Source organism: Chionomys nivalis, chromosome 8, assembly GCF_950005125.1.
Source record: "Chionomys nivalis chromosome 8, mChiNiv1.1, whole genome shotgun sequence".
Taxonomy (NCBI): domain Eukaryota; kingdom Metazoa; phylum Chordata; class Mammalia; order Rodentia; family Cricetidae; genus Chionomys; species Chionomys nivalis.
The window spans coordinates 44397259-44420951 of record NC_080093.1 but is presented as its reverse complement, the minus strand read 5'-3'; the positions used below and the strand labels follow the sequence as shown (position 1 = coordinate 44420951).

The 23693-nt window shown below is 41.2% G+C and overlaps 1 protein-coding gene across 1 annotated transcript; it reads left to right on the top strand.

The window, feature by feature from the left end:
• The first annotated feature begins 19292 nt into the window (after positions 1-19292).
• Positions 19293-23688, top strand: LOC130879140 (macrophage-expressed gene 1 protein). Its single transcript, XM_057777252.1, has 2 exons — positions 19293-19372; positions 19640-23688. The coding sequence occupies exon 2, from the start codon at positions 19663-19665 to the stop codon at positions 21829-21831; it is 2169 nt and encodes a 722-aa protein (XP_057633235.1). The 5' UTR covers positions 19293-19372; positions 19640-19662; the 3' UTR covers positions 21832-23688.
• The last annotated feature ends 5 nt before the right edge of the window (positions 23689-23693 follow it).

The following is a 23693-nucleotide window of genomic DNA, read 5'->3' as shown; positions in this document are numbered from 1 at the left end:
ACTCATACACATAAAATCAAAACAAATTAATATTAAGAAAAAGTTAACATTTCTGGCTTTCAAGAGAACCATTTTTCCCACAAATTCACACTCCTTTCCCTTGCCATGTGGTCTAATTGGGAGGAACCTAGACTGGGACCAGGTCAAATGTGTGGGTAGAAGAGATGCTGAGATTTTTAGAAAATAAAGGGGTTTTCCCTTTATCTAGCTAGTCGGACTGAGGTTGCTCACACATGGAGGAAGTAACCCACATGCTTCTGAGACAGGTGCCAAAGCACTTCTACAAAAGCAGGCCCTTCAGAGTAACCACAGTTTGTGCTTGTTCATTTGCAGTTTATTGTTCTGCAATACATCTCAGGAGCACCAGGGGGCGATGTCCTCTCGTAGAGCTACACCAAGAACTTGAAAGCACAGCAGTTACAAACAGAACACCTGACCTCTGGACATTCACCAGCCCTCTCCCGGAAACCCCCATTCTGATGCTGTTGGTAACAGACAAGCAAAGGGGGCAGCAATTGTTTCTTATGCTGGGTGAATGTTCTCAAAGCTCTCATGCTGTTGCATACCAAGCTCCTCTTTCCATCTCGGAGGGAAGCTTCTCAAGACCCAGAATGTTCTCAAGGGAAAGCAAACATTCCATCTTGGTATGCCACACTCATGCCTCGGGGCATCAGGGCAGGCACTCAGGGCAGCAGCTGAAGCAGAGGGCATAGAGGAACACTGTTCATTACTGTGCTCCCTATAGCTTGCTCAGTCACATCAATGTGCGTCCTGCCACATCAATCATTAACCAAGAAGACGCTCCTCAGGCTTGTCCACAGGCCAGTCTGTTGGGGACATTTTCCTAGGCTGACTTCCCTCTTCCCATGGCTCTTGCTTATGTCAAACTGGAAAAAAAACAAAACAAAACAAACAAACAAAAAAAAACAAAACCTCACTAGGACACTTCCTAAGTTTGGGAAACAAACATCTCAAAAGCCCAGTGTCTCTTTCTCTTTCTGCTGCCCCTCCAACACTATGTCTGCCCATGTGCAACATGTGCAACCATGCTTCCTGGCATGATACTAAACCTCTGAACTGTAAGTCGGCCCCAATTAAATGCTTTCCTTTACAAGAGTTGCAGTGGTCATGGTGTCTCTTCACAGCAACAAAACCCTACGACAACTAGCTATGTATAAATAGAAAGGACTGCTGAGAGACATTCTCAGATAAGTTGAACTGCCTAGAAGAGGCTCAGACCAGCCAAGCTGCCTAGAAGACGCAAGATGATCCCTGAAGAGTCACCTGGAAGGAGTTCACATTACCTGAGCTGGCTGGAAGAGATGGTCTCCAAACTGTTGAGCCCCCTTCTGGCTGTACAGTGTGCTTTAGGTTTCCAACTTCTGTGAGCCTACCCATGCTAGGGTAGGCTGTTGGTGATGCAACTGCCTTTGTGTCATTTCTGATTCTAAAAGTAACCCCTCACCCATATTTCCACAAGAAAACAAGAACAAAATACAAACAAACAAACAAACAAAAACCTCATTGGCTCACCAGGAGGTACTTCGGAGGTATCCGAACGTGGTTGGTCACCAGTTCCACATCTGGCATGAGAAACAGGGTTGCACAACATGAGCACGAAGCGGGGCAAGATGGGGGAAAAAGTAGTTTTGACCAAGTTTGAAACCACAGAGAAGTCTGAGTCTTACGAAAGGAGAGGGGAATGGAACACAAAGGCACAGACAACCACAGATATAACACAGAACTGCAAGAGATCAGCGTCTCATGAGGTGTGACAAATCCCACTTGCCATCCCTGGAGTCCCAGGCAGGGAGAACATGGCTGCCGGTGCTGAGACTGTGAAAGGAAAAGCATGAGGTCCCCTGCTTGGCCCAGCAGAGCACATTGGAGCTTCTTTTGAAAGCAAAGTGGCTAGTGCCCAGGGTTTGCCCTCCTTCAAATCGTGACTATTGGCAGAAGAGAAGAGACAAGAGATTTCCCCTGACCTTAAGGGGCTTTCTGAGCCCAAGCCTGGGTACTGGGGCCTTAAATGATGTGGGAGGGACACAGGCCACTGATCTTACGTCCAGTGCTCTAGGGGTTAAGAACTGTCCCCAAAGTCACGAAGACCTGTTACAACACAGATGTGACTCTAGTTCCCATTTAACCCAGACCAAGGAATTAACATAAACACCATGTGAGTGTCTTAGGCCTCTCAGCAAGAGGCAAAACTAAAAACTCAGGGAGAATTACCACCACAAGCTGGGCAAACCACCTCACCACAAACGGCTCTGGTGGAAATAAAAGTATGATGCATAAATCACACATCACACAAAGGACAAGTCACCAAGAGGAAGCCCTAGCAGGTGTACTAACGGTGATGTGCATGACATAAATTAAGACTATCCTTAATTTGACCGAGTGGACTATCTCAGCCATAATTTGGAGTCAAGAAGATTCCTATAACTGACTCACAGATCCTGGGCAGTGTGTCCTAGAGATGCTGGAACCTACATTAGCAGATTCTGCAGATAGGAAAACAGAGACTCAAAGACAGAACTGACTTTCTTAAAGGCACCAGCAGCTTAGTGGCAGAATGAGGAATTGAATCCAGTCTCCAGGTTTCCAGCTAGCTCTGTGTTACTTTGTGTGTGTATTAAGGGGAGGGGTTGCATTCAAGTGTATATGAGTGTGCATGCCTGTGTGGAGACCAACTGAGGGTGTTGGGTAATCTCTCTCTCTTCATTTTCTTTCTTCTTCCTTCCTTCCTTCTTTTCTTTCTTTCTTTCTTTCTTTCTTTCTTTCTTTCTTTCTTTCTTTCTTTTTCTTTCTTTCTTTCCTTCTTTCTTATTATTTATTTGAGTCAAGTCTCTGACTGAATCTGATGCTGACCATTTGGATAGGTTGGCTGGCCAGCGAGTTCCAGGCATCTGTTTCCTACTCCTCACTCAGCATTGAGACTAAAGACCTGTGCCCCTCTGCTACCCAGTCTGACCAATATAATAATGGGTGTTGGGTAGCCAAACCTAGGTCTGTATACTTACATGGCAGACACTTTATTGACAGTCATCTCCCCAACCTACTGTGATATTTTTACACTGTATATATTGAGTCCTTGTACCTTCCCAAGCTAATACCCTCCCTCTCCCTAGACCTGCTCCCATTTCTATAACTTCCTCTTGTGGAGACAAGCCTAGAAAAGCTGAACGATGGGGAGGAGGGTCTTGAAACAGTCTTAGGGACATGGCATGACCAAGGCACTGATGTACTTATGACAGCAGCATTCGCTAGCACAGGAACTACACAAGACTGAGACAGTAAATATTCAGTCTTAGATGAGGAAGGAGCTCATGGGCCCCACTTGAACTCACCAAAGGAACGAAGGGCAGCTAAGGATTGCTGGAAGAGAGGAAGTAGCTGTCTTTCGTGAAGGAACCACTGGTGAGTTCCTGTGTTGCAGTGATTATTTTTGCACCCAAGTCCACATGAGTAGCCCTGGTTAAGCTTGGTGGGTCAAAAAACAAAAGAAAAAAACAGAATAAAAGAACATAAAATGGGGATGGGAACTTGATGGGAGAGCGGGAGGATGATGGAAGACAAGAGAGGGTATAGGGATGAATACAACCAGAATGGGTTATATACGAGTACGAAATTGGCAAAGAGTAAAACTTTTAAATAAGATAAAGGCCCTGCTAATGTCCACTTACCCTGCTTACCTCTGACTCTTCCTGTTCCTGGTGTCTACCATTCATTCTGTGCATCTACAAGCTTGCTGTTTTTCATAAATGACTGAGGGTTTAGGCTGTTCATCTTTCTGTGTCCATCTAGATTCATTACAGCGTTCTCTGGTTCAAATCATGTTGCTGCAGAGGACACGATCTCATGCTATCTGAGGAGTTATCTGATTTTCTTATTCCACTGAGTGATAGGCATCAGGATTTACTCCGTGTTTTGATCATGGTTGGGGTGCTGCACAAACATGGGGCCCAAGCATCTTATTGGTATAAAGAGTTTATTTCCTTTGGGTGTATACTTGGTCTGCTCGAGGAACTTCAAATTTCTTGAGAAATACCCATACTATTGTCCATGTAGCTGTACTAACCTCTGTTCTCACTAATGGTGCTAGTTTTGTTTTTGTTTTGTTTTTTTACTTTTGGGGGCCACCAGCCAGCTCCCAAATAAACACTTGGAGACTTGCTCTTACTTATGAATGCTCAGTCTTAGCTTGGTTTGTTTTTAGTCAGCTTTTCTAACTTAAATTAGCTGTTTCTCTTTAGTTATATTTTGCCTCTGAGCCTTTTACCTTTCTTTATTCTATATATATTTCTTTCCTTCTTACTCATGGCTGGCTTGTGACTGGTCCCTGATGGCCTCCTCTTCTCTTCTTGCTCGTTGCTTCTCCCTCTTTTTTATTTATTTATTTATTTATTTATTTATTTATTCAATCATTTATTTATTTATTTACTGAGTCTATACTTCTCCTCCTATTTATTCTCTCTGCCTAGAAATCCTACCTATTTCTCTCTCCTGCCTAGTTATTGGCTGTTCAGCTCTTTATTAGAGCGATCAGGTGTTTTAGATTTAGGCAGGCAAACTAACACAGCTTCACAGAGCTACACAAATGCAACATAAAAGAATGCAACACATCTTTGCATCATTAAACAAATATTTCACAGCATAAATGTAACACATCTTAAGTTATTATTCCACAGCACAAGAGTCTCATTTCTCTGAGTCCTTGTCAGTATTTCTTTCTTGTCTTTTAATGATAACCTTCTCACGAGGGCGAAATGAGACCTTGACTCATTTCATTTCTCTCATGATAGATGAGTGGAATTGAACATTTTTCTCATGCTCAAATCTTGGTATTTTATAATCCTGTTATTTTTAATAAGGGGTTGGTAAGCAACAGAACCCAGGATAAGTCCATTCTGATGCAGTGTTTAAAATAGTAACTTCCTAGAACACAGCCGTGACTGTGCGATTACATATCACCTACATTTGCCCAAAAAGATAAAGCTGAAGAGACCACTTGTTGACACAGTCCAAATACTTACAAGCTGGTTGGCCATGTACAGGACAACTTTGTTCCCTTCTAAAGGAAGCCTAGAATGAATTACTTGAAAAAGCAAGCCATCAGTCACTTTACTCAACCTGTGTCATTAACCCAAATGTCACCGCAGTCTCACCGTTTCCCTTTCTTTAGGATATTAATAAAATATTTACACATTCTTCTTCTGTTTTTTTTTTTTTTTTTTTTTTTTATTTTTCGAGACAGGGTTTCTCTGTAGCTTTGGTGCCTGTCCCGGAACTAGCTCTTGTAGACCAGGCTGGCCTCGAACTCCCAGAGATCTGCCTGCCTCTGCCTCCCAAGTGCTGGGATTAAAGGTGTGCGCCACCACCGCCCGTCACGCATTCTTCTGAGTTAACATGGCTCCCCATATTGTCATGACCAAAAAAGGTAGGATCTTCAGATCCTCTAACAGAAGGAACAAGCTATTAAAACAACCATTAGAGTTCCTAGCAAGGTTAGAAAACAAAAGCTGATATCCATCAAGCTCCTGCCTACACCATGTGAACATTCACTGGCGCCCAAAGCCAGTCCTCTGAGCAATCTATTCCTTGCAAGTAGGTGCTATTATTTACTTCACTGCTGTGGAAGTGAAAGTTTAGAGGAAACCCAGAACTTGTGTGATGGCAGCTGCAGCCCTAGTATATTTATGTTGTTTCAGTTCTAAAATCTTTTTCACATCCCAATTTGTCGAAATAATGATTAAAAAACTGGAGTAACTATGTCAAACCCAAAAAATCTAGAAGTCAAATAAACCCTCAACCCAGCATATACTGTTAGGTTCATTTTTGTTTTACGTGCATATATGTGCATACGTGTGAGTGTGCATACATAAGCACACGCACGTGTGTGCACGCGCGCGCGCACACACACACCTCTATTTTAACAGAGGGCTCAAATCTCCCAAGTACGTATATCCTGAGATGGAAGAAACACCTAGGAAAACCTAAGCGAATGCTCGTGTTTTCTTCTTGATCTAATCATGAATATTTTGAGCAGAAAGAAAAATGGTGGTAAGTTTGACTTTGCTTCATCTGAAGACCCATTGGAAGACGACGATAAAAGAACAAAATGGTGCCATGGAAGAGAATGGTCCGGCCTTCTACAGGAACCTTTAATTGTCAGTAATAGCTCTTTGGGGAGGGGTGGAATCTCATGGGCATTTCTACCCATGATGGAATGTTGAAGGGTCCAGTCTTATGCAGGTATCTCTTTCTGGTGTGTGTTCAGGACTGCAAAGGCTATGTCATTTCTGGATGGTGGTATTTCATGGCATCTTCCCTGTCCTTTGGCTCTTACATTCTCCCTGCCCACTCTCTTACAGTGTTCCTTGGGCCTGGGTGGTAGTGGTATTGACAGCGATGCCCCATTTAGGACTCAGTGCTCAATAAAAAAAATTAATAAAAAATTGTTTAAAACAAAAAAAACTATAACAAGTAAAATGCAAAGAACTACAATCTTATAGCAACAAGGGATGTAACAAAACAGATTTACTATGGTTCAGAGTATTTCCATATATTAATCAAAAATTGTTTTATATATTTCAAAACATATTGATTATAATAAATGAAAAAATTCATTTAGTAGAAGCACTGACTGTTATTCTGAATTTTCTTGTGTATTACCTGATGATAAAACAATTATGGAATGATGAAACCTAACAACAGTTAACTCAGAGAAAACCAAAGCCATTCAATCACATCTTTTGAATCTTCCTCAAATAAGAAGTTACATAGCCAGAAAGATATGATGAGTAAGAAAGGAAGACAGAATAAAATTCTGTGCTGAGCTCTTCAGGCCAAGGTCCTGTTTCCTGATGAAGGAAGATACAACAGGCCTTTCACAGTAGACTCATCCTCAGAAGCCTGAAGAAAAGTGGGAGGAAAGAGCTAGTCTTACTTGCTCAAACTTTGTATACTTGAGTTTGCAGCCGAGACGAAAAGGAAGCAGCTGGGGAGGGAGAGCAGCAAGTAAAGCGCTAACAAGTGTGAGGCCAGAATTCCCACCCCCAGGACCTGCATTAAGGCTGAGAGAATGTGGAGGCTCATAGTAATCCTAGCAGGAGCCAGAGACAGGACTCATCACAGCCAACTGGCTAACTGGCGTAGCAAGAACAGTGAACTCTGGGTTCAAAGGAAACCGTGCCTCAATACTAACTAAGTAGAGAGCAAGTAAGGAAAGGACTTGAAGTCAGCTCCAGGCCTCTCCACACATGTATCCACACAACACACAAACACACATACATACATATGAAAAAATAGAGGTAAGGGGAGACCCTAAGGGTGTCCCATCGTTCTGACTTTTGCAACAATATTAAATCTGACATTGGCTATTGCGCAATAGCACCTACAATGAATGCCTGGCCAACAGCAGATACTCAGTTCTGTTTACCTCACAAAGCAATGAAACAGGTCTCCATTGGAATGTTATGGAAATCTGTATTGAGACTGCGCTGAGGTGGCCTGAGAATTCAGAGGAAATCAAAAGTCTAGTTAGCAACATGTGCTATTGGAATCACAGAGTGACCATCAAGACTAAATCGTCAGTCTGCGAACCTAAGATCTTAGAAAACAAAAACAAACAAAAGGACCCATGTTGTTGATTCTACATTGCTGACTGTGTAAGAATATGCATGATGCTACATGTCCACATCCAAGTTATCTTTAGTCTCTTCAGCTCCTATTTATCATCTATTTCTGCTTTTGACCTAACATGCTTGTGGCTATCAGGTACAATACTTTTTGGAAAGTGCACACAGAGCACCAGATTCCAACCACTCAGAGGGTAAGGACGTCACCATCTCCAGACAGCATCTGAAGCTTAAAGCTGTTGTAACCCTCATATCTACCTATCCGATGTTCCTACCAATGTATCTGAAAAACAACTTTAATTATGACTTTCTTTGTTCGGTCATTATAAAAAGCTCATGAAATCATTATCATAATGGAACTTAAGGAAAGCTGAATCTGTTTCCCCAGAACATGGTAACTTGGATTTAGCTTCAGAATAAACTCTTGTATTATCTTTCATGTAAGAGCTCTGTTTACGCATGGATAATTTTAGTACCTGAATATGAAAACTCAAGGATGGTCCATTTTCATTGGAAGAGTCACCCAAACCAGAGCTACTTACCATCGAAGGACCCTTGTGCCCAACTTGTGACACACTGTCTCTTCTGGTAGATTTTGGTAACTTCTCTCTCGGGCCTGGGCCTCCCCGTCTTTTGGTTAGTACCTAATAGGTTTATTCTGAGCTGGTTGGAAGGATTCTGTTTTGATACTTGGGGAGGGGGTTGCAGGGTGTGCTTTCTTTGTAGTATTTTGTTTGTTTCAGAGTGTTCTGTTTGGGAGCATCTGTTTTTGTTTGTTTTTAGAATGTTTGATTGTTGGCTTGATGGCTTTTGTTCTTTTCTCCTGCCATCACTCCAATATCTAATTAGCATTTTTCTGCCACCTCCCCTGCTTAATGTCACTTCTCTGTCTTCAGCTCAGGCAGCACAAGAATCTGAAACAAAACTAAGATCCCGTAGCTAGCTTAGGGAAGCTGGCAGCTTTCAGGAGAGAATTGGAAACTGAAACTTAAAGAAGAACTGCTAAAGAAAACCTGTTCCGGGGCCTCCGTGTGCCTTTGTTTGGTAACTGTGAGAAGTCCTCGGTGGACACTAGAACTATAGTTGGACAGCTTAATTAGAATTTTAAAATATCTAAAGAAATAATGAAATTTGTAATTTATATTTAAAAAGAGCTTTGGAAACTATAAGTTCAAAGGTGATGTTAAAACAAGGTAGGAAATCAGGAAAATCTTAGAGGTTCTGTCAGAACCAAAGGCAAATTCTGAGATGGCTAACTGTTAGCTCCCTGTTCTTGTGCACTCTCGAATGTTGCCTTTTTCTTATCTCCAAGCAGGACAAATTCTGTATGAAAGGAAAAGACTATTATGGCCTCTAACATAAAACCTAGAGGGGGAAAGTTCCATGCTATAGTGACAATTTTCACTTGTGTAAGTGTCTTTTGGCTTATTTGTTCATAAACAGAGAAATACAAGAATCCAATTTCAACAACACACTTCCCTTTGATCTTTTTCCTTTGGGTAGGCTTTTCTTCTGGGTGATGTAGAGGTGTGAACTATTGTGTCTTGTCAAAGACGTAGTCTCTGGCTGTATTACACGTGTTCATGATAATCTACTTGTTTTTTAAGAAGAACGAAACTCCCTGCTCTAAAATTCCTAAACATAGCTTTTTTAAAAAAAAAAAAAAACCAAAAAACAAAAAAACTATGCCCATTTTATCTTACATTTTAAAAGTTATTTTGCTCTAGAATTACCACTCTTGTCATAGGCATGTCTGATTTAAGATGCGTGTGTTTGTGAGTTTGTGTGTGTGTGTGTTTGTGTGTGTGTGTATGTGTGTGTGTGAGAGAGAGAATGTAGACTTTTAAGGGTGTGTTTTGACTGCAGCTGGCTCTTTTAAAAACAGGTTTTTCAAGATCCTTATCTTAGTCAAACCTAGTTAAGATATAACTCTAAAGTTTGGGGGCTGAAAAAAAAAACAAAAAAAAAATCTGATCATTTCAAGCTTTATTTAACCTACATAAAGGCTTACGAATGTATCTTAAGGCTTACAGTTGATCCCAACGTGTTTTAATATTTCGTAAATGTAATTTGTCTTTTACAATGTATTTGGGACAATAACTAATTTCTATGCCACCTTTAGCTTTGAGGAAGAAAAGAAACATTTGAGTAGACTGCCTGTTAAAACGATTAATATGTTTGCTACAAAGGTGGAAGAGAGTTGACTTAAAGTGAAAGAGATGATAACCGGGTGGGGACAGAAATGCCTGATTACCCCTCCCCCACACCACACACATCTTTTGAAACAAAAGCAGTTTCTAAATGCCTGTTATAAGATTTAAATGTTTAAGAAATAGCTCGTTTAAATTTGTTACAACAACACAGAAAAGGCCCACTATTTTGCCTTTATTTATAACTTCTAGATATTTAAGATATAACGTATGTTTTCAGTTGCTGTAATTAAAGGTCATTAAAAATTCCTAAGGTCAAAACTCTATACTCTGTAAAACTGGTGCCTGATTCTCTATTTAAAACAATAATGTTTTCTTAAATATTGATTTCCTCTTAATGATATTTACAGAAAAACTAGCTTAGAGATCAAAGGTTTTCTTAATAATTTCTTTACAAATTTTTAGATTTAGTGATTTTTATTTTCCAAGTATTTTTGCCTGAATGCACGTATGTGTTCCACAGAGGCTAGAAGAGGGTGTTGGATCTGCTATAACTGTTGTGAGCCACCATTAGGGTCCTAGGAACCAAATCCACGTTATGAACAAATGCTTTTAACCACTTAGCTATCTCTTCATAGTCAAGGCTTTTATGTTTCATTTTTTTACTGAATGGGCCATTTAAAATTTGATTAGACTGTATCCAAAGGCTATGTTTGTATGTTTTCCTATTGGGGAGAGCTGGATAGACATTACTTTAACAATAGGAAAATTTGATTAAAAATTATTCCCACTTGGGGTGTTCCTTTACATAATGATCATAAGTTATTTTATGAGCAAATGTTTAAATCTATTTGTAAAATTTGGACTATTACACAAAATTTTTATTATGTTTATTATCTTAAATCTTCTGTATTGATGGATAAATAAACAAACGTCACTAAATGTCTAAATTAAATAAAGCTTTCAGCCTAGCTGAAGACACTGCTCTTAGTTCTGAAGAAGCTAAGATTTACCACCACCACCCCATTTGAAAGATGGCCATGTAGTCGGGCAGTGGTGGCGCATGCTTTTAATCCCAGCACTTGGGAGGCAGAGGCAGGAAGATCTCTGTGAGTTCTAGACCAGCCTGGGCTACAAGAGCTAGTTCCAGGACAGGTTCCAAAGCTACAGAGAAACCCTGTCCTGAAAAAAAAGAAAGAAAGAAAGAAAGAAAGAAAGAAAGAAAGAAAGAAAGAAAGAAAGAAAGAAAGAAAGAAAGAAAGAAAGAAAGAGGGAGGGAGGGAGGGAGGGAGGGAGGGAGGGAGGGAGGGAGGGAGGAAGGAAGGAAGGAAGGAAGGAAGGAAGGAAGGAAGGAAGGAAGGAAGGAGGCCATGTCTACTTATAGAATACGTACTGGTGGCCTATAGAATTTTTAAAGGAATCTTGAGCCACCTCTACTAAAAGGTGACATCATAAAATTGTATCAGGGACTCCAAGGTGACCCCTAAAAATTCAATCCACTGTGAACTCCTGAAAGATGAAGAATTTAGAAAACGAACTAAGACCAAACAACTTAATCAATTTGCTAAAAATAAATAAATAAATAAGTAAATAACATCGAGATCTCCGTTAGCCTGGGGGCGGGATGTATTAAGTACTTTTAATTAACTTTTGTGCTGTAAACCTTCAAGAGATAAATTCTTAAGCTCATATGTCTCATCTCAAACTCATGCCAACTTCTGAGAACACATCCACAGAGACTTCAAAAAAGGTGACACCCATCTTTGCCTACACTAGCAACTGAGTGCTCTAGGTGGCTGGACTTCAACCCTCTCGGACAGTATTTTTACCAATCTTCTATTTTATATTTGTTAAATCTTTTCTTATTTAGATATATTTTGAATTGTCTGCGATGTTTGAACTTACTTGGTATAATTCTAGGTGATATAATTAATACTTATTAACATTGGCTTTAGTGAAGCTATTGATAAGGGTGCTGCTGTTTTTACATTAATAATATTCTTATTAGAATGTTGTTTACCCAGACCTCCTACCTTACTGGAAGAAAGCCACCATGTTTGGAAACACTCAATAATTTTCACTACCTTCATAAAACAGTGTCCCTCATTATTATGTATAATTTAGATTTTAATTTTTAGTTAGTTTTCTTTTTCATTGATAATTTATTTTATCCATCAAAGGAAGTATCTCTATTTTGACTCAAAACTCTTAAATCTTTATACTTTTTTAAAAAAAAAGAGGATTAACTGAATCCAACTAATTGGATTATAAATCCTTAATATTGAGGTAAAACATTGAGATAATACAAATTGAGCATAAGACATTAAGATAAGACAAATTGAAAGCGCTAAAAAACCCTGCAATATATTCAAATGTTTGAGTACCTTAAAATAGCTTCAACTTTTAAAACTGACTCCTGTTAGGTACAGTTGAATTTGAGTCAACATTTCTTATTCAAATTTTACAATGTCCAATGGCACAATATTCATGGTATTTCATACCTCAAAAGAGCCCCCCTTTGTTTATTTTTTAATACTTTTATTAATTCTTTGAAAATTTCACAGTGTATTTGATCATACTCCACCTCTATACTTCCCCCAACTTCTCTCAGATACACACCCTCCTCCCACTGCTCTTTTACTTCCTGTTTGGGAGACACTATCTTACAGCAGCCGTCCTGGCCCTCTGACTCTTACAACGCTTTTCCATTCCCTCTTCTGTAATGTCCCCAAGCCTGAGGTGTAAGTGTTGTGTATCAACGGGGGGGGGGGGTTGGTGGGGGGGCTGCTGGGTTCCCTAGAGTTGTTTTTTGTGTCTTGTCCAGTTGTGGCTTTCTGTCATGGTCTCTACCTGTTGCACAATGAAGCTTCTTAGATGAGGAATGAGAGCTACACCTATCTGTGGGTATAAAGATAAGTATTTAGGATTCAGCTAGAAAAGAGGAAATGTGATTTTTCTTTTCCCAAACTAAAGTGTGTCACAATACCAAGAGAAAAAACTCCCCTTCAGGTTCCATGCCTTCACCAGGGACCAGGTAGTTGGTCAAGGTTACAAAGTTTGAAAAGACTCAAGAATTTTCATAACCTTCCTAAAGTAGTGTCTCTCATTATTATGTATAATTTGGATTTAAATTTTTAGTTAGTTTTTTTCTCATTGATTACTTATTCTAAATCTTCCAAAAGGAACACCACCAGGGTAAGGACCTCTATTTTGACTCAAAACCCTTAAATCTGATCTTAATTCTCTCCTATTGAGTGAGCCTTAAGTCATATCAGGTGACTGCTGGTTGCCTCCATGACATAAGTGCCACTATTGGACCTTTTGGGATATCCTGCAATGATGATCATTGTGGTCTGTAACTGTTACAGCTATGCATGACTGACTGCTTTCCTGTCAGCCTTTGCAGTGCCTTCTACTGCTGTAAGAGCTTTATACTCCTCAGGGTGGAGTCTTTCAGGTCGTATCCATATCAGTTCCTCTAAGTTGTGTGTCCAGCACATGTGGTATCTTTAGCAATAGAGTCTTAGCTTCCTTTTCTGGAAGATAATTGAGGTCAATGGCAATAATCTATGTCTCTTGGATTTCCCTAATGCAGTGGTATATTATTTGTATTTTGATAAATAAATCTTGCCTGAAGATCAGAGGCAAAGCTAAAGCCACTAGAGGTCAGGTAATGGTGACACACACCTTTAAACCCAGGATTTGGGAGAGAGAGAGAGTCAGACAAAGCTTTGTGAGTTCAAGGCCACCCTGGACTACACAAGATCAAGGCAGAAACAAATTCAGGTGGTGGTGGCTAACGCTTTTAACCCCAGTCCTAGGGAGTCATGTGCCTTTAATACCAGGGAATATAAAATGAGAGGATTATTATTCGTGCTACACACTAGCAACACATATTTTGAATGGATTATTTAAGGTATCTTATACCATAATTAGCAAGGGATTTTAAAAAATTAAACAGTATTTTTACATATTTTAAGTGTATGAAGCCTTTGCCTATATTACGTAAATGTACTAAAAGCATGCAGTGTCCACTGAGGTCAGAGAGGGACTCAGAGTCCTTGAAAGTGGATTTCCAGACAGTTACGAGCGGTCATGTGCATTCTGGCAAAAGAACTTAGGCCCTCTGAAAGAGCAGCTAGTACTTTTTAAATTTTATTTTACATACTGACCATAGTTTCCCTCCCTTCTCTCTTCCTGTTCCCTCCCCTGGACTCCCATCTTCCCCCTCCCCATCCAGTCCTCCTCCATCCCCATTCAAAAAGGGGGAGGCCTCCCATGGGCTTGGACAAAGCCTGGCACATCAAGCCGCTAGTACTCTTAACCACTGAGCATGCTCTTCAGTCCCACAAAAAAAGTATTTTGCCAATAAAAGAGAGAAAAATTATGAAGTGACTTCAACATTTTTCTTTCTGATTATAAAATAAAAAATAATCTTTGGTTTACCTACAAAACTTCTGGATCCTCTTTTCTAGCATGCCTGACCTCTTGTTTCTATCCCTCTTACTGATAATATTTGGTATGTGGAATAGCCATTTGTTAAAAAAAATATTTAAAGTAGAAGTACATTGTTACTGATGTCTTCCATAATGTGACTTTTTATTTCCTTTCTCAAACTAAAATCTGGCACAATAGCAAGATATTAAAGATAGATCTAGTTATTATCCACAAGGTACAACTATAGCAACTCAGATCAAAGATCAATACTTTCTAAAGTTAAGACAGGCCACTCCTTATGAGATTATAGCTGTAAAATCAAGTTTGTCAACAGAAAACTGAAATTGAAAGAAAATGAAGCAGACCAAATATTGTAAATATCAAATAAGCATGTCACATCGTACAAACAGCTGTAGACACAAGAGGAAAATCAATCAAGTTTAAAAGGGAGATTCTGTGGGGCTGGAGCAAGAGCTCCATAGCTAGAAGCATTCACTTGGTGGTCTTGCACCAAACCCAGGCTTAGTTCTCAGCACATACGTCACTCAGAGGACCCAACACTCTCTTCTTGACTCTTTGGGCAGTTACACACTCATGGTGGGTAAAAAGAAATTTTTTTAAATGAAGGTTTTCAATTGATTAAAGTAAGTATTTCCCTCATCACATCTTAGGGCTAACCTGTGTTCTTAATTATTTTATCTTTAGGTGTAGTATGTCTATTGTGTATCACATACAATCAGTATCAGACACACAAGGCAAAAAAGAGGGAAAAAATCAGACTTGGATCGTGATGGCTGGATTTGACATGACCAGGGATTTCTCTCTTCATGGCTTTACCAACTATTTCCCCCTCTCTCTAGAAGTCTGCCTTCCTGGCTATTCAGTCTCGTCTATATAAGCTCTTAGGCATCAGTGTTCCCAGCCCCATGGGGCATGACACCGTATTTGGCCTTTCCACGCAAAAATGTGACATTTGGTCAAAACCAGAAACAGTAAATTGAAGTTCCCAGAACAAAGGCTGAGCTGGTGGCACTGAGGAGCCCACATAGTTGACTGACTTTTCTAATTGTAAGCAGTGCAAAGTTGCCTGTCTAGAGTCAGATTATCTTGAGCTATCTCTAGTCTCCTTAACAGTCATTTATTGCTTGTCTTCATGTTTGACCTAATCCTTCTGGCTATCAGGTAAAATCCTTTAAGGAAGGTAGAAACAGACCCCTTGTTTCCACCAACCGAAAGGGTGTCATCAGACAGCACCAGAGCCTTAGAGCCCAGACTTTGCAGCTTTGCCAAAGCCCACTACCTGGTGTTCCCCCCAAAGCATTTTAGAAACACCTTGACTCCTGAATAAATGTCTTCGTTCTTTCTCTAGAAAAACTTCATGAAATTGTTACCATGTTGGCTAATCTGGATCTATTTCCAGGTCACTCATATTTGAACCCAGAATAAACTATGTCTTTTTCTCTTTGAGGTGAGAGCTGTACTTTCTGCTTCAATAAACTGCATCGAAATTTCCTCCCGTTTTAATATGGTGAAGCTCTGTGAGTTTAAGCCCAGCTTGGCCTATATAGAGAATTCCAGGTCAGCCAGGGCTACACAGTGAGACCCTGTCTCAGGAAAAGAACAGAAGAAAATGGTTTGGGCTGCCAAATTCTGGCTTCACGTTGACTATGACTATGCAGAATTTCCCACGGAGCTTCTGGTTTTGCCCTCCAGAGTAAAGGGGAGCATGACACACTGTGAGTTCTTGTTTTTTGTGGTTAGTGGACAAACTTGGTGCAAAGAATTTCTTCTAAGATGACAAAGCAGTGCTCAGAATATCAGGTTAGAAGTCAACTGGTCAGAAATAAAATATATATATTTAATATATATATATATATTAAATATATATATTTTATATATGATATATATTATATATATCTCACTGTGTTCTGTGCCACCCAGGTCCTTTGTCTTCACCAGCATTTACCCCAGGGTCTGCACAAGTCACGGCTCTTGGCTCCATTTAGCAATCCTTTGTGTGTCAGGGTTCAGGCTTGTCTCTTAGATCCCTAACAAACCAAGTGTGCTGATCCCGGCTAGCGCAACCACCTTAGGCCACTGGTGACACACACGGCACAAACACCTGGACAGGCTCCAAGCCCACACAGAAGTGAACCTCAGACATGAATCACGGCTTAACTCATGACAGTGTCTGAAGTGGCACACTTGTTCAGATTGGGGAAGAGAGAAGCTCTGTGACTTCCCCCTTGCTGCATGTTGGAGGAAGCGAAATTGATTTTCTGCACCGCGGATGCATACCTTCTATGGGAGAACTGCCTCTCTCTGCTAGAGGTCAGAGTTCAGTGGTTAGCCTCAGTCCTCAGTCCCTCCAGGCAGCCATCTGGAGAGAACATGTGTTTGCATGCCTATTTAAGTACATAAAAAAGCAAGGAAATTGTTGGGAGGAGTAAGATAGGAAAAATGGGGGTGAGACACAGCAGTCAAATCCTCACCTGCCTATTCTGAGCCCCACTTTCCAGCCCCGGCATAGAAGTGGAGGTTGTGTCCCAGATTCTTGCCATTTTCACTTCTCCTTTCAGTGCTTCCCCACCAACTAAAAAGAGAACTTCCTTGAGCAAAGGAATAATAAATCCATGTGTTCAAACTGCCCCTAGCATAGGAAAATGCCAAAAATCATTGGAAACGTTTAAAAAGGGGGGAGCACCAATTGATTTGTCAGTGCCAAATGGTCAGTCCTGAAAACATAAACACAAGACATTATATTATAACAATTAGTGGAAAAAATGGAGAGATGTTTTAATTATAATCACAAAAACAAATTTTAAAAGTATATATCCTTACATCCCAAATTATTTTACTTAGTACAAAATTATATCCAGTTATTTGGTACTTAGCAAATACTCAGTAAAAACAAAACGAACAAAAAACCCAAATAGGTAAGACATTCCCTTGTTGAAAACCAAAGAATCGCTGGAAAATTTAAAAATATGATTAAAAAAAAACCTCTCCTGAGCAGATATAACTGCTGTCAGGGGGTTGGTGTTGAAGCCTCTAATTTTGTTTGTTCATAACTGGAGTCACGCTGAAGGTCTAGTCACATTTTTACGCATCATGATAACACAATGATCTCTCATTAAATCAAAACAGTTTGAAAAAATTGTGTTAGCTGTAGAATATTGTCGTATAATTTCTTCAGGTTTTTTGTAATGTTGAGTGGGAAACTGTGCTAATAGTAAAAAGGATGAAAAAAGTGGTAGAATGTTTAGTAATTTAGAGAGACTTGAATGTAGAACTGTCTGTGTTTACTTTGCTTGTCCTCTCCCTTCAGGACATCAAGGTCCCAACAGGTGTGTGTGTGTGTATGTGTGTGTGTGTGTTTGCGAGTGTGATATACAGGTGTATGTGTTGATAAAATCACTCATGCAGGTACATGTGAAGGTCAGTGGTTGACATCAGGATCTTTCCTGAATTGCTTCCCCACTTTCAGTTCTTGAGACAGGGTCTCTCGCTGAATCTGAAGCTTACCATCTTGACTAGACTTACTAGCTAGAGGCTCAAGGGATCCTCCAGCATGAGGAGACAGGCATGCACTGCTGTACCCACATTTTAGGTGGGTTCTAAGGATCAAAACTCAGGTCCTCATACCTGCACAAAATACCCTGCACCCACAGAACCACAATCTAGCTCTCCATGAGATCTAGAAAAGAGAGGATAAGGAGAAATGGCTAGCCTTTCTTCAAAAGAGTGTACATGAAACAATTAAAAACAAAGGGATTATAAATGCCGAGTTATTGCCAAGTACTAAAGAACATTCAACTCTGGGCTCTCTTCTGAGGTGTATATAGCCCGACTTTTATGAACCAGAGCATCCTCTGCAGTGGCTGGGCTGTGTTCTCCAGCTTAGGACTGCTCGGACATTGTTTGCAAATTCAGTCATCTTTGGAGGTTGGTGTGAGTTGGTTTCCTCAAACACCTTGGCATAAACGGACCCACAGAGAGGCCTTTCTAAATTTACAGAGCACCACCGGAGCCTGAAAAATGACTATAGAAACTCAGTCAGTTAAGGGCAGCCTTGTCCCTTCTAAAAGTGTTCTCTGCTGTCTCACTGGCAGCCTGAGAAAATTCAGTTCCTTGGGATCTTCATAGTCTGTACACAGGTGACAGTACCAACCTGTGGCTGAAACAGGATTCTGTTTTAAAAGTCTTAGCCTTGTATCCTGTTCATAGAATCATCTGGGGAGTCATGAGGGTGCCATGTGAAACTTTTTAATCTGTTATGGAGTCCCTGGCTGCCAGCAAAATGTACTGAGACCACACCAGTTTTCCCAACTATGTAATTCATCTGAGCTTCCCTTAATCCCGATACTTGATCACTGGGAAAGAACACATCTCTCTGAATTATAAATCTGAAGGAGCTGGTGTCAGTACCTGCCAAAAGGGGGGAGAACAAGAAAAGAAAACGCCTAAGGGTACGTTTTCCTGGAAATATAAGAAATGAATGTTAATATTTTTAACCCGAGTAATAAATAACAGCTTTTCTGAGTATATACACTCAATAATGGGCTGGAAAAGCTAAAGGCTTGGTCAGCTATGGCTTACTTTAAAATCGCATACACAGGGAAAAGCAGTCAAATGTGTGGACACTATATGCTTTGAGCCAAACAAAATTTATAGTGTGGCTTTGTCTCCTCTGGAATATTTCGATCTGAAAGCAGAAAGACAGCCCAGTGTGGGAGCCATCACCGTCACACAGACTGCTCAGGACAGCTCAGACTGAGGTTTCACAACATAAGGCAAACGGAATGCTTTTCTAGATCATTGAGCTCAGCTCCAGATAACTCCACATCCAAAGCAAGATTGTGGTAACTTGTAACAATGAGATCTCACAAAACAAAAGTATCCGAGTTACTTTTCCCTTTTCTCCTCAGAGGACAGCCTTCGACTCCAGTGTGCCAAGGAGGTTCTTATGATTTGTCCTTGACATGGAGTACCCTGTCTAGTAGAGGCGGGGTATGCAAATAAGGGCAGTGTTGCTACTAACTGGCATTTCCAGTAAAAAGAAACTAGTAAAGTGATTACAAGAGCCAACAGTCAGGCACTTTTGAAACCAGTCAAACCAGACCAGAGCCTTCTGATAGAGAAGAGGTAGGTGTCTTTTACTGGCTATCTGTCACTTCAGTCAAAGAAAGGCAAGGTGGGGGACACAGGGAACTAAATGATAAGGAGGGTATCTTTGTTTATCCAGTATAGAATAATTTTTACAAGATCCTAATGATCTCTAATATTCCAACCAGCTTTCATTTCTCTATTTTGTAACTAGAGCAGCATAAAGAGGAACTGATGGTTTTAGGAGAACTATAGAAATTTCTATTTCAGCAACAGTTTTCTTTCCCATCTTTCTGCTTTCTCCAGTCTGGCTGGTGGATGCCTGGGGCATGAACATGGCTGGAACTGTCTGCACCATGAACCGTTTCATGGCCATGGTCATCATCTGGATGATGACAGCACATGCAGAAACAGACAAGCCTCTTGGAGAGACAGTTAAGACTGGATTTCAAACATGCAAGGATACCTTGAAACTACCTGTCTTGGAGGTCCTACCAGGAGGCGGCTGGGATAATCTGAGAAACATAGACATGGGACGGGTGATGGACTTGACATACACCAACTGTAAGACCACAGAAGACGGACAGTACATCATCCCCGATGAAGTCTTTACTATTCCTCAGAAAGAGAGCAACCTGGACATGAACTCAGAAATCCTGGACTCCTGGGTGAATTACCAGAGCACCACCTCATTTTCCATCAACACAGAACTCTCCCTTTTCTCTAAAGTCAACGGCAAGTTCTCTTCTGAGTTCCAAAGGATGAAGAACCTTCAAGTAAAGGACCAAGCTGTAACCACCAGGGTTCAGGTAAGAAACCTGGTCTACACTGTCAAAAACAGCCCAACTTCAGAACTCAGCTTGGGGTTTATGAAAGCACTTATGGACATCTGTGACCAGCTAGAGAAAAACCAGACAAAGATGGCCACCTACCTGGCAGAACTGTTGGTCCTCAACTATGGCACACACGTAATCACCAGTGTGGATGCTGGGGCCGCACTTGTTCAGGAGGACCACATAAGGTCCTCCTTCCTCCTGGACAACCAGAACAGCAAGAACGCAGTGACTGCCTCTGCTGGGATTGCCTTCTTAAACATCGTGAACTTCAAACTTGAGGCAGACTACACCTCCCAGAATGCTTTGACCAAGAGCTATCTTTCTAACAGAACCAACTCCAGGATGCAGAGCATGGGTGGGGTTCCATTCTACCCAGGTATCACCTTAGAAACCTGGCAGAAGGGCATCACTAACCACTTGGTGGCAATAGACCGTGAGGGTTTGCCTCTGCATTTCTTCATCAAACCTGACAAGCTGCCTGGCTTGCCAGGTCCTTTGGTGAAGAAGCTGTCGAAGACAGTGGAAACCGCTATAAGACACTACTACACTTTTAACACCCACCCTGGCTGCACAAATGTCGATTCCCCCAACTTCGATTTTCAAGCCAATATGGATGACGGCTCCTGTGATGAGAAAGTAACCAATTTCACCTTCGGTGGTGTTTACCAGGAATGCACTGAACTGTCAGGAGATGTTCTCTGCCAATACCTAGAGCAGAAGAATCTGCTCACTGGTGCTTTCTCTTGTCCCTCTGGCTACACCCCTGTCCATTTGCTGTCTCAGACCCACGAGGAGGGTTACAGTCGCTTGGAATGTAAAAAGAAGTGCACCCTCAAAATCTTCTGCAAGACAGTGTGTGAAGATGTGTTCCGAGTGGCCAAGGCTGAATTCAGGGCTTATTGGTGTGCAGCCACTGGCCAGGTACCTGAAAACTCAGGACTTCTCTTTGGAGGAGTCTTCACTGACAAGAACATCAACCCAAAGACAAATGCACAGTCATGCCCAGCTGGGTATATTCCACTGAGCCTCTTTGAGAATCTCAAGGTATGTGTTTCTCTGGATTATGAGTTGGGGTACAGGTTTTCAGTCCCCTTTGGTGGATTCTTTAGCTGTATAACGGGGAACCCTTTGGTTAATTCCAATGCATCCAAAAACGCAGGGGCACCATCTCTAAAGAAATGTCCTGGGGGCTTCAGTCAACACCTAGCTGTTATCAGTGATGGGTGCCAAGTGTCCTACTGTGTCAAGGCTGGGGTCTTTACAGGAGGGGCTCTGCTCCCTGTGAGACTCCCACCTTACACCAAACCACCCCTCATGAGCCAAGCTGCCACCAACACCGTCATAGTGACCAGTAGTGAGACTGCCAGATCCTGGATTAAAGACCCCCAGACCAACCAGTGGAAGCTGGGAGAGCCGCTGGAGCTGCATAGAGCCATGACAGTTATCCATGGGGACAGCAGTGGTATGTCAGGAGGAGAAGCTGCTGGAATCACTTTGGCAGTCATCGTGGCACTAGGAGTTGTCATTGCCTTGGCCATCTATAGCACCCGGAAGTACAAGAAGAAGGAATACCAGGCAATTGATGAGCGAGAGAGTTTGGTTGAAAGCTTAGCAACAGATGCATCGGCCTCCAACAGAGGACAGGATCCCAGTCCAGCTTGATTGTCATCAAAGAAAGCAGTCTCTCGTCGTTTCCAGCCACAGCTTCAAGCATGGTTTTTACTCGGCTTTCTCTATGTCTGCCTTCCTAAGTACTGAAGTGACTGTTGCCACAAAAAGCAGGTATTACTGCTGTGGGACTTCTTGTTTAGGCCTCTGCACCAGGAAATTAAAAGGGCTGTTTAAAAGGCTATGTGGGGGGAGGGGGATGCTTCATTCAGAAAAAGCTGGATGGACTGGGACCAAGGCATGAAGCGGGTGTGTATCCATTCTCATGGTTGTCTTTACCTGAATGCATGTGTTTGCAAAGTAGAGATGTGAAGAGACTGATTGGAGATTAGGAATTTAGTCTGAATTCGAAAGACTTTCCTGTTTGTGAGCAGAAGGGGTTTATGCTTTGAGTACCTTATTACTTCTGTTTTGTTTTTAAAGAAGATCTCTGGGTTTCACAAACCATGCAGCAGGCGTGACCTTGACATGCCGCCAGAGGCCTCAGTGGCCACTACTTTTTAGCTTTAAGGAGTCTGTGTTGATATACAGACTGTCCTCTCCCACTTTCCCCAACTGCCCCCAGAATTAGGACTCAATCTAGATCAGTCTTGGGCTTCTGAACAGTGTTAACAAGTCCTCAGACAAGGTTTTAACTTACAATTTTCTGTTAGGGAGTGAAGGATAAAGGACCTATAGGGAAACAAGTAACTAAGGATAAAGACTGGGGTTCTGGAGACAAAGCCACTATTCCAGAATTGAATTCTTCCATCTGTCAACTAAAAGCATTATAAATGAGGGCCTGAATGGTGCTGTACTTTGGATAGATCAAGCATATGCTTTCATGTTTATGTTTCAAAAATATAACCCCTCCCTCTCTTTCCTTCATTCTTCCTCTCTACTTTTCTCCTTCCCATCTTCACATCACGTGTGTGGGGCAGACAAACATTAATACCCCTATATTCCAAAAAGAAGCTTTTATTTTCCTAGGGGTGAAAAATGCAAAAGTCAAAATAAGTCCCCATTTAAGCATTTACTTCCTCCCTAAAATTAAAACTATACAGAAAGCATCATCTTTCACCCCTTTAGGCTTTGCTGTTTTTCACTGATAGAAACAGGGTTGATGTGATTAAAAACAAAACAAAAATCTTACATCATTAACTTCAAAAGGCCTCCAGAACCACCTGTGACATTTATTTCAGCTGCAGGATGACTTCCATGGGGCATCTGGCAGGGTACATGATTGACACCGGACAATAGTTGCGGTTTTGTTCAATTTTAATATCAGATTTAATTCTCTACAACATAGAAATTACTTCACAGCCACCTCAGAACTTGTGTACCTATTCATTACAGCACATGACCAGTGAGCTACCTTCTATGAAAGACCTGTTCTCTCCTCACTGTCTACAGTCAAGGGCTGTGCACACAGTAGGCCTTCTGAAGAGCTTTGAGTGTCTCAGCCTCTGGTAATGTGGGAAGAATGACTCATTCATTTCCAGCTGAGATGAACTTGAACAGCTGAATTTGAACTCTGCCCTCCCTCCTGCCCAGCCGGGGGGGGGGGGTTGATTCCATAACCTTTTCACCAAATCTGCCCTTTTCAGTATTAAAATGTTCAATATTAAAACTTTTTCTTCCATTCCTTGTGGATTTCTGAGTGAGTTTTGCTTCGGTCAAGGTAAGATTTTAGTTTAAAAGTGCTGACTTTCCTCTGTGAATTCCTTAAGGATTACTGAGTCTGTACAGCAAAGCACAGCAGGAGACTCCTAGACCCAAGGCACCAACTTCCTATGGAAATGTTTATTATCTGTTCTATAAATATGTAGTTCTACTAACAAGAATGTGTGCAAATATGCATTAAAATGTGTACTCAG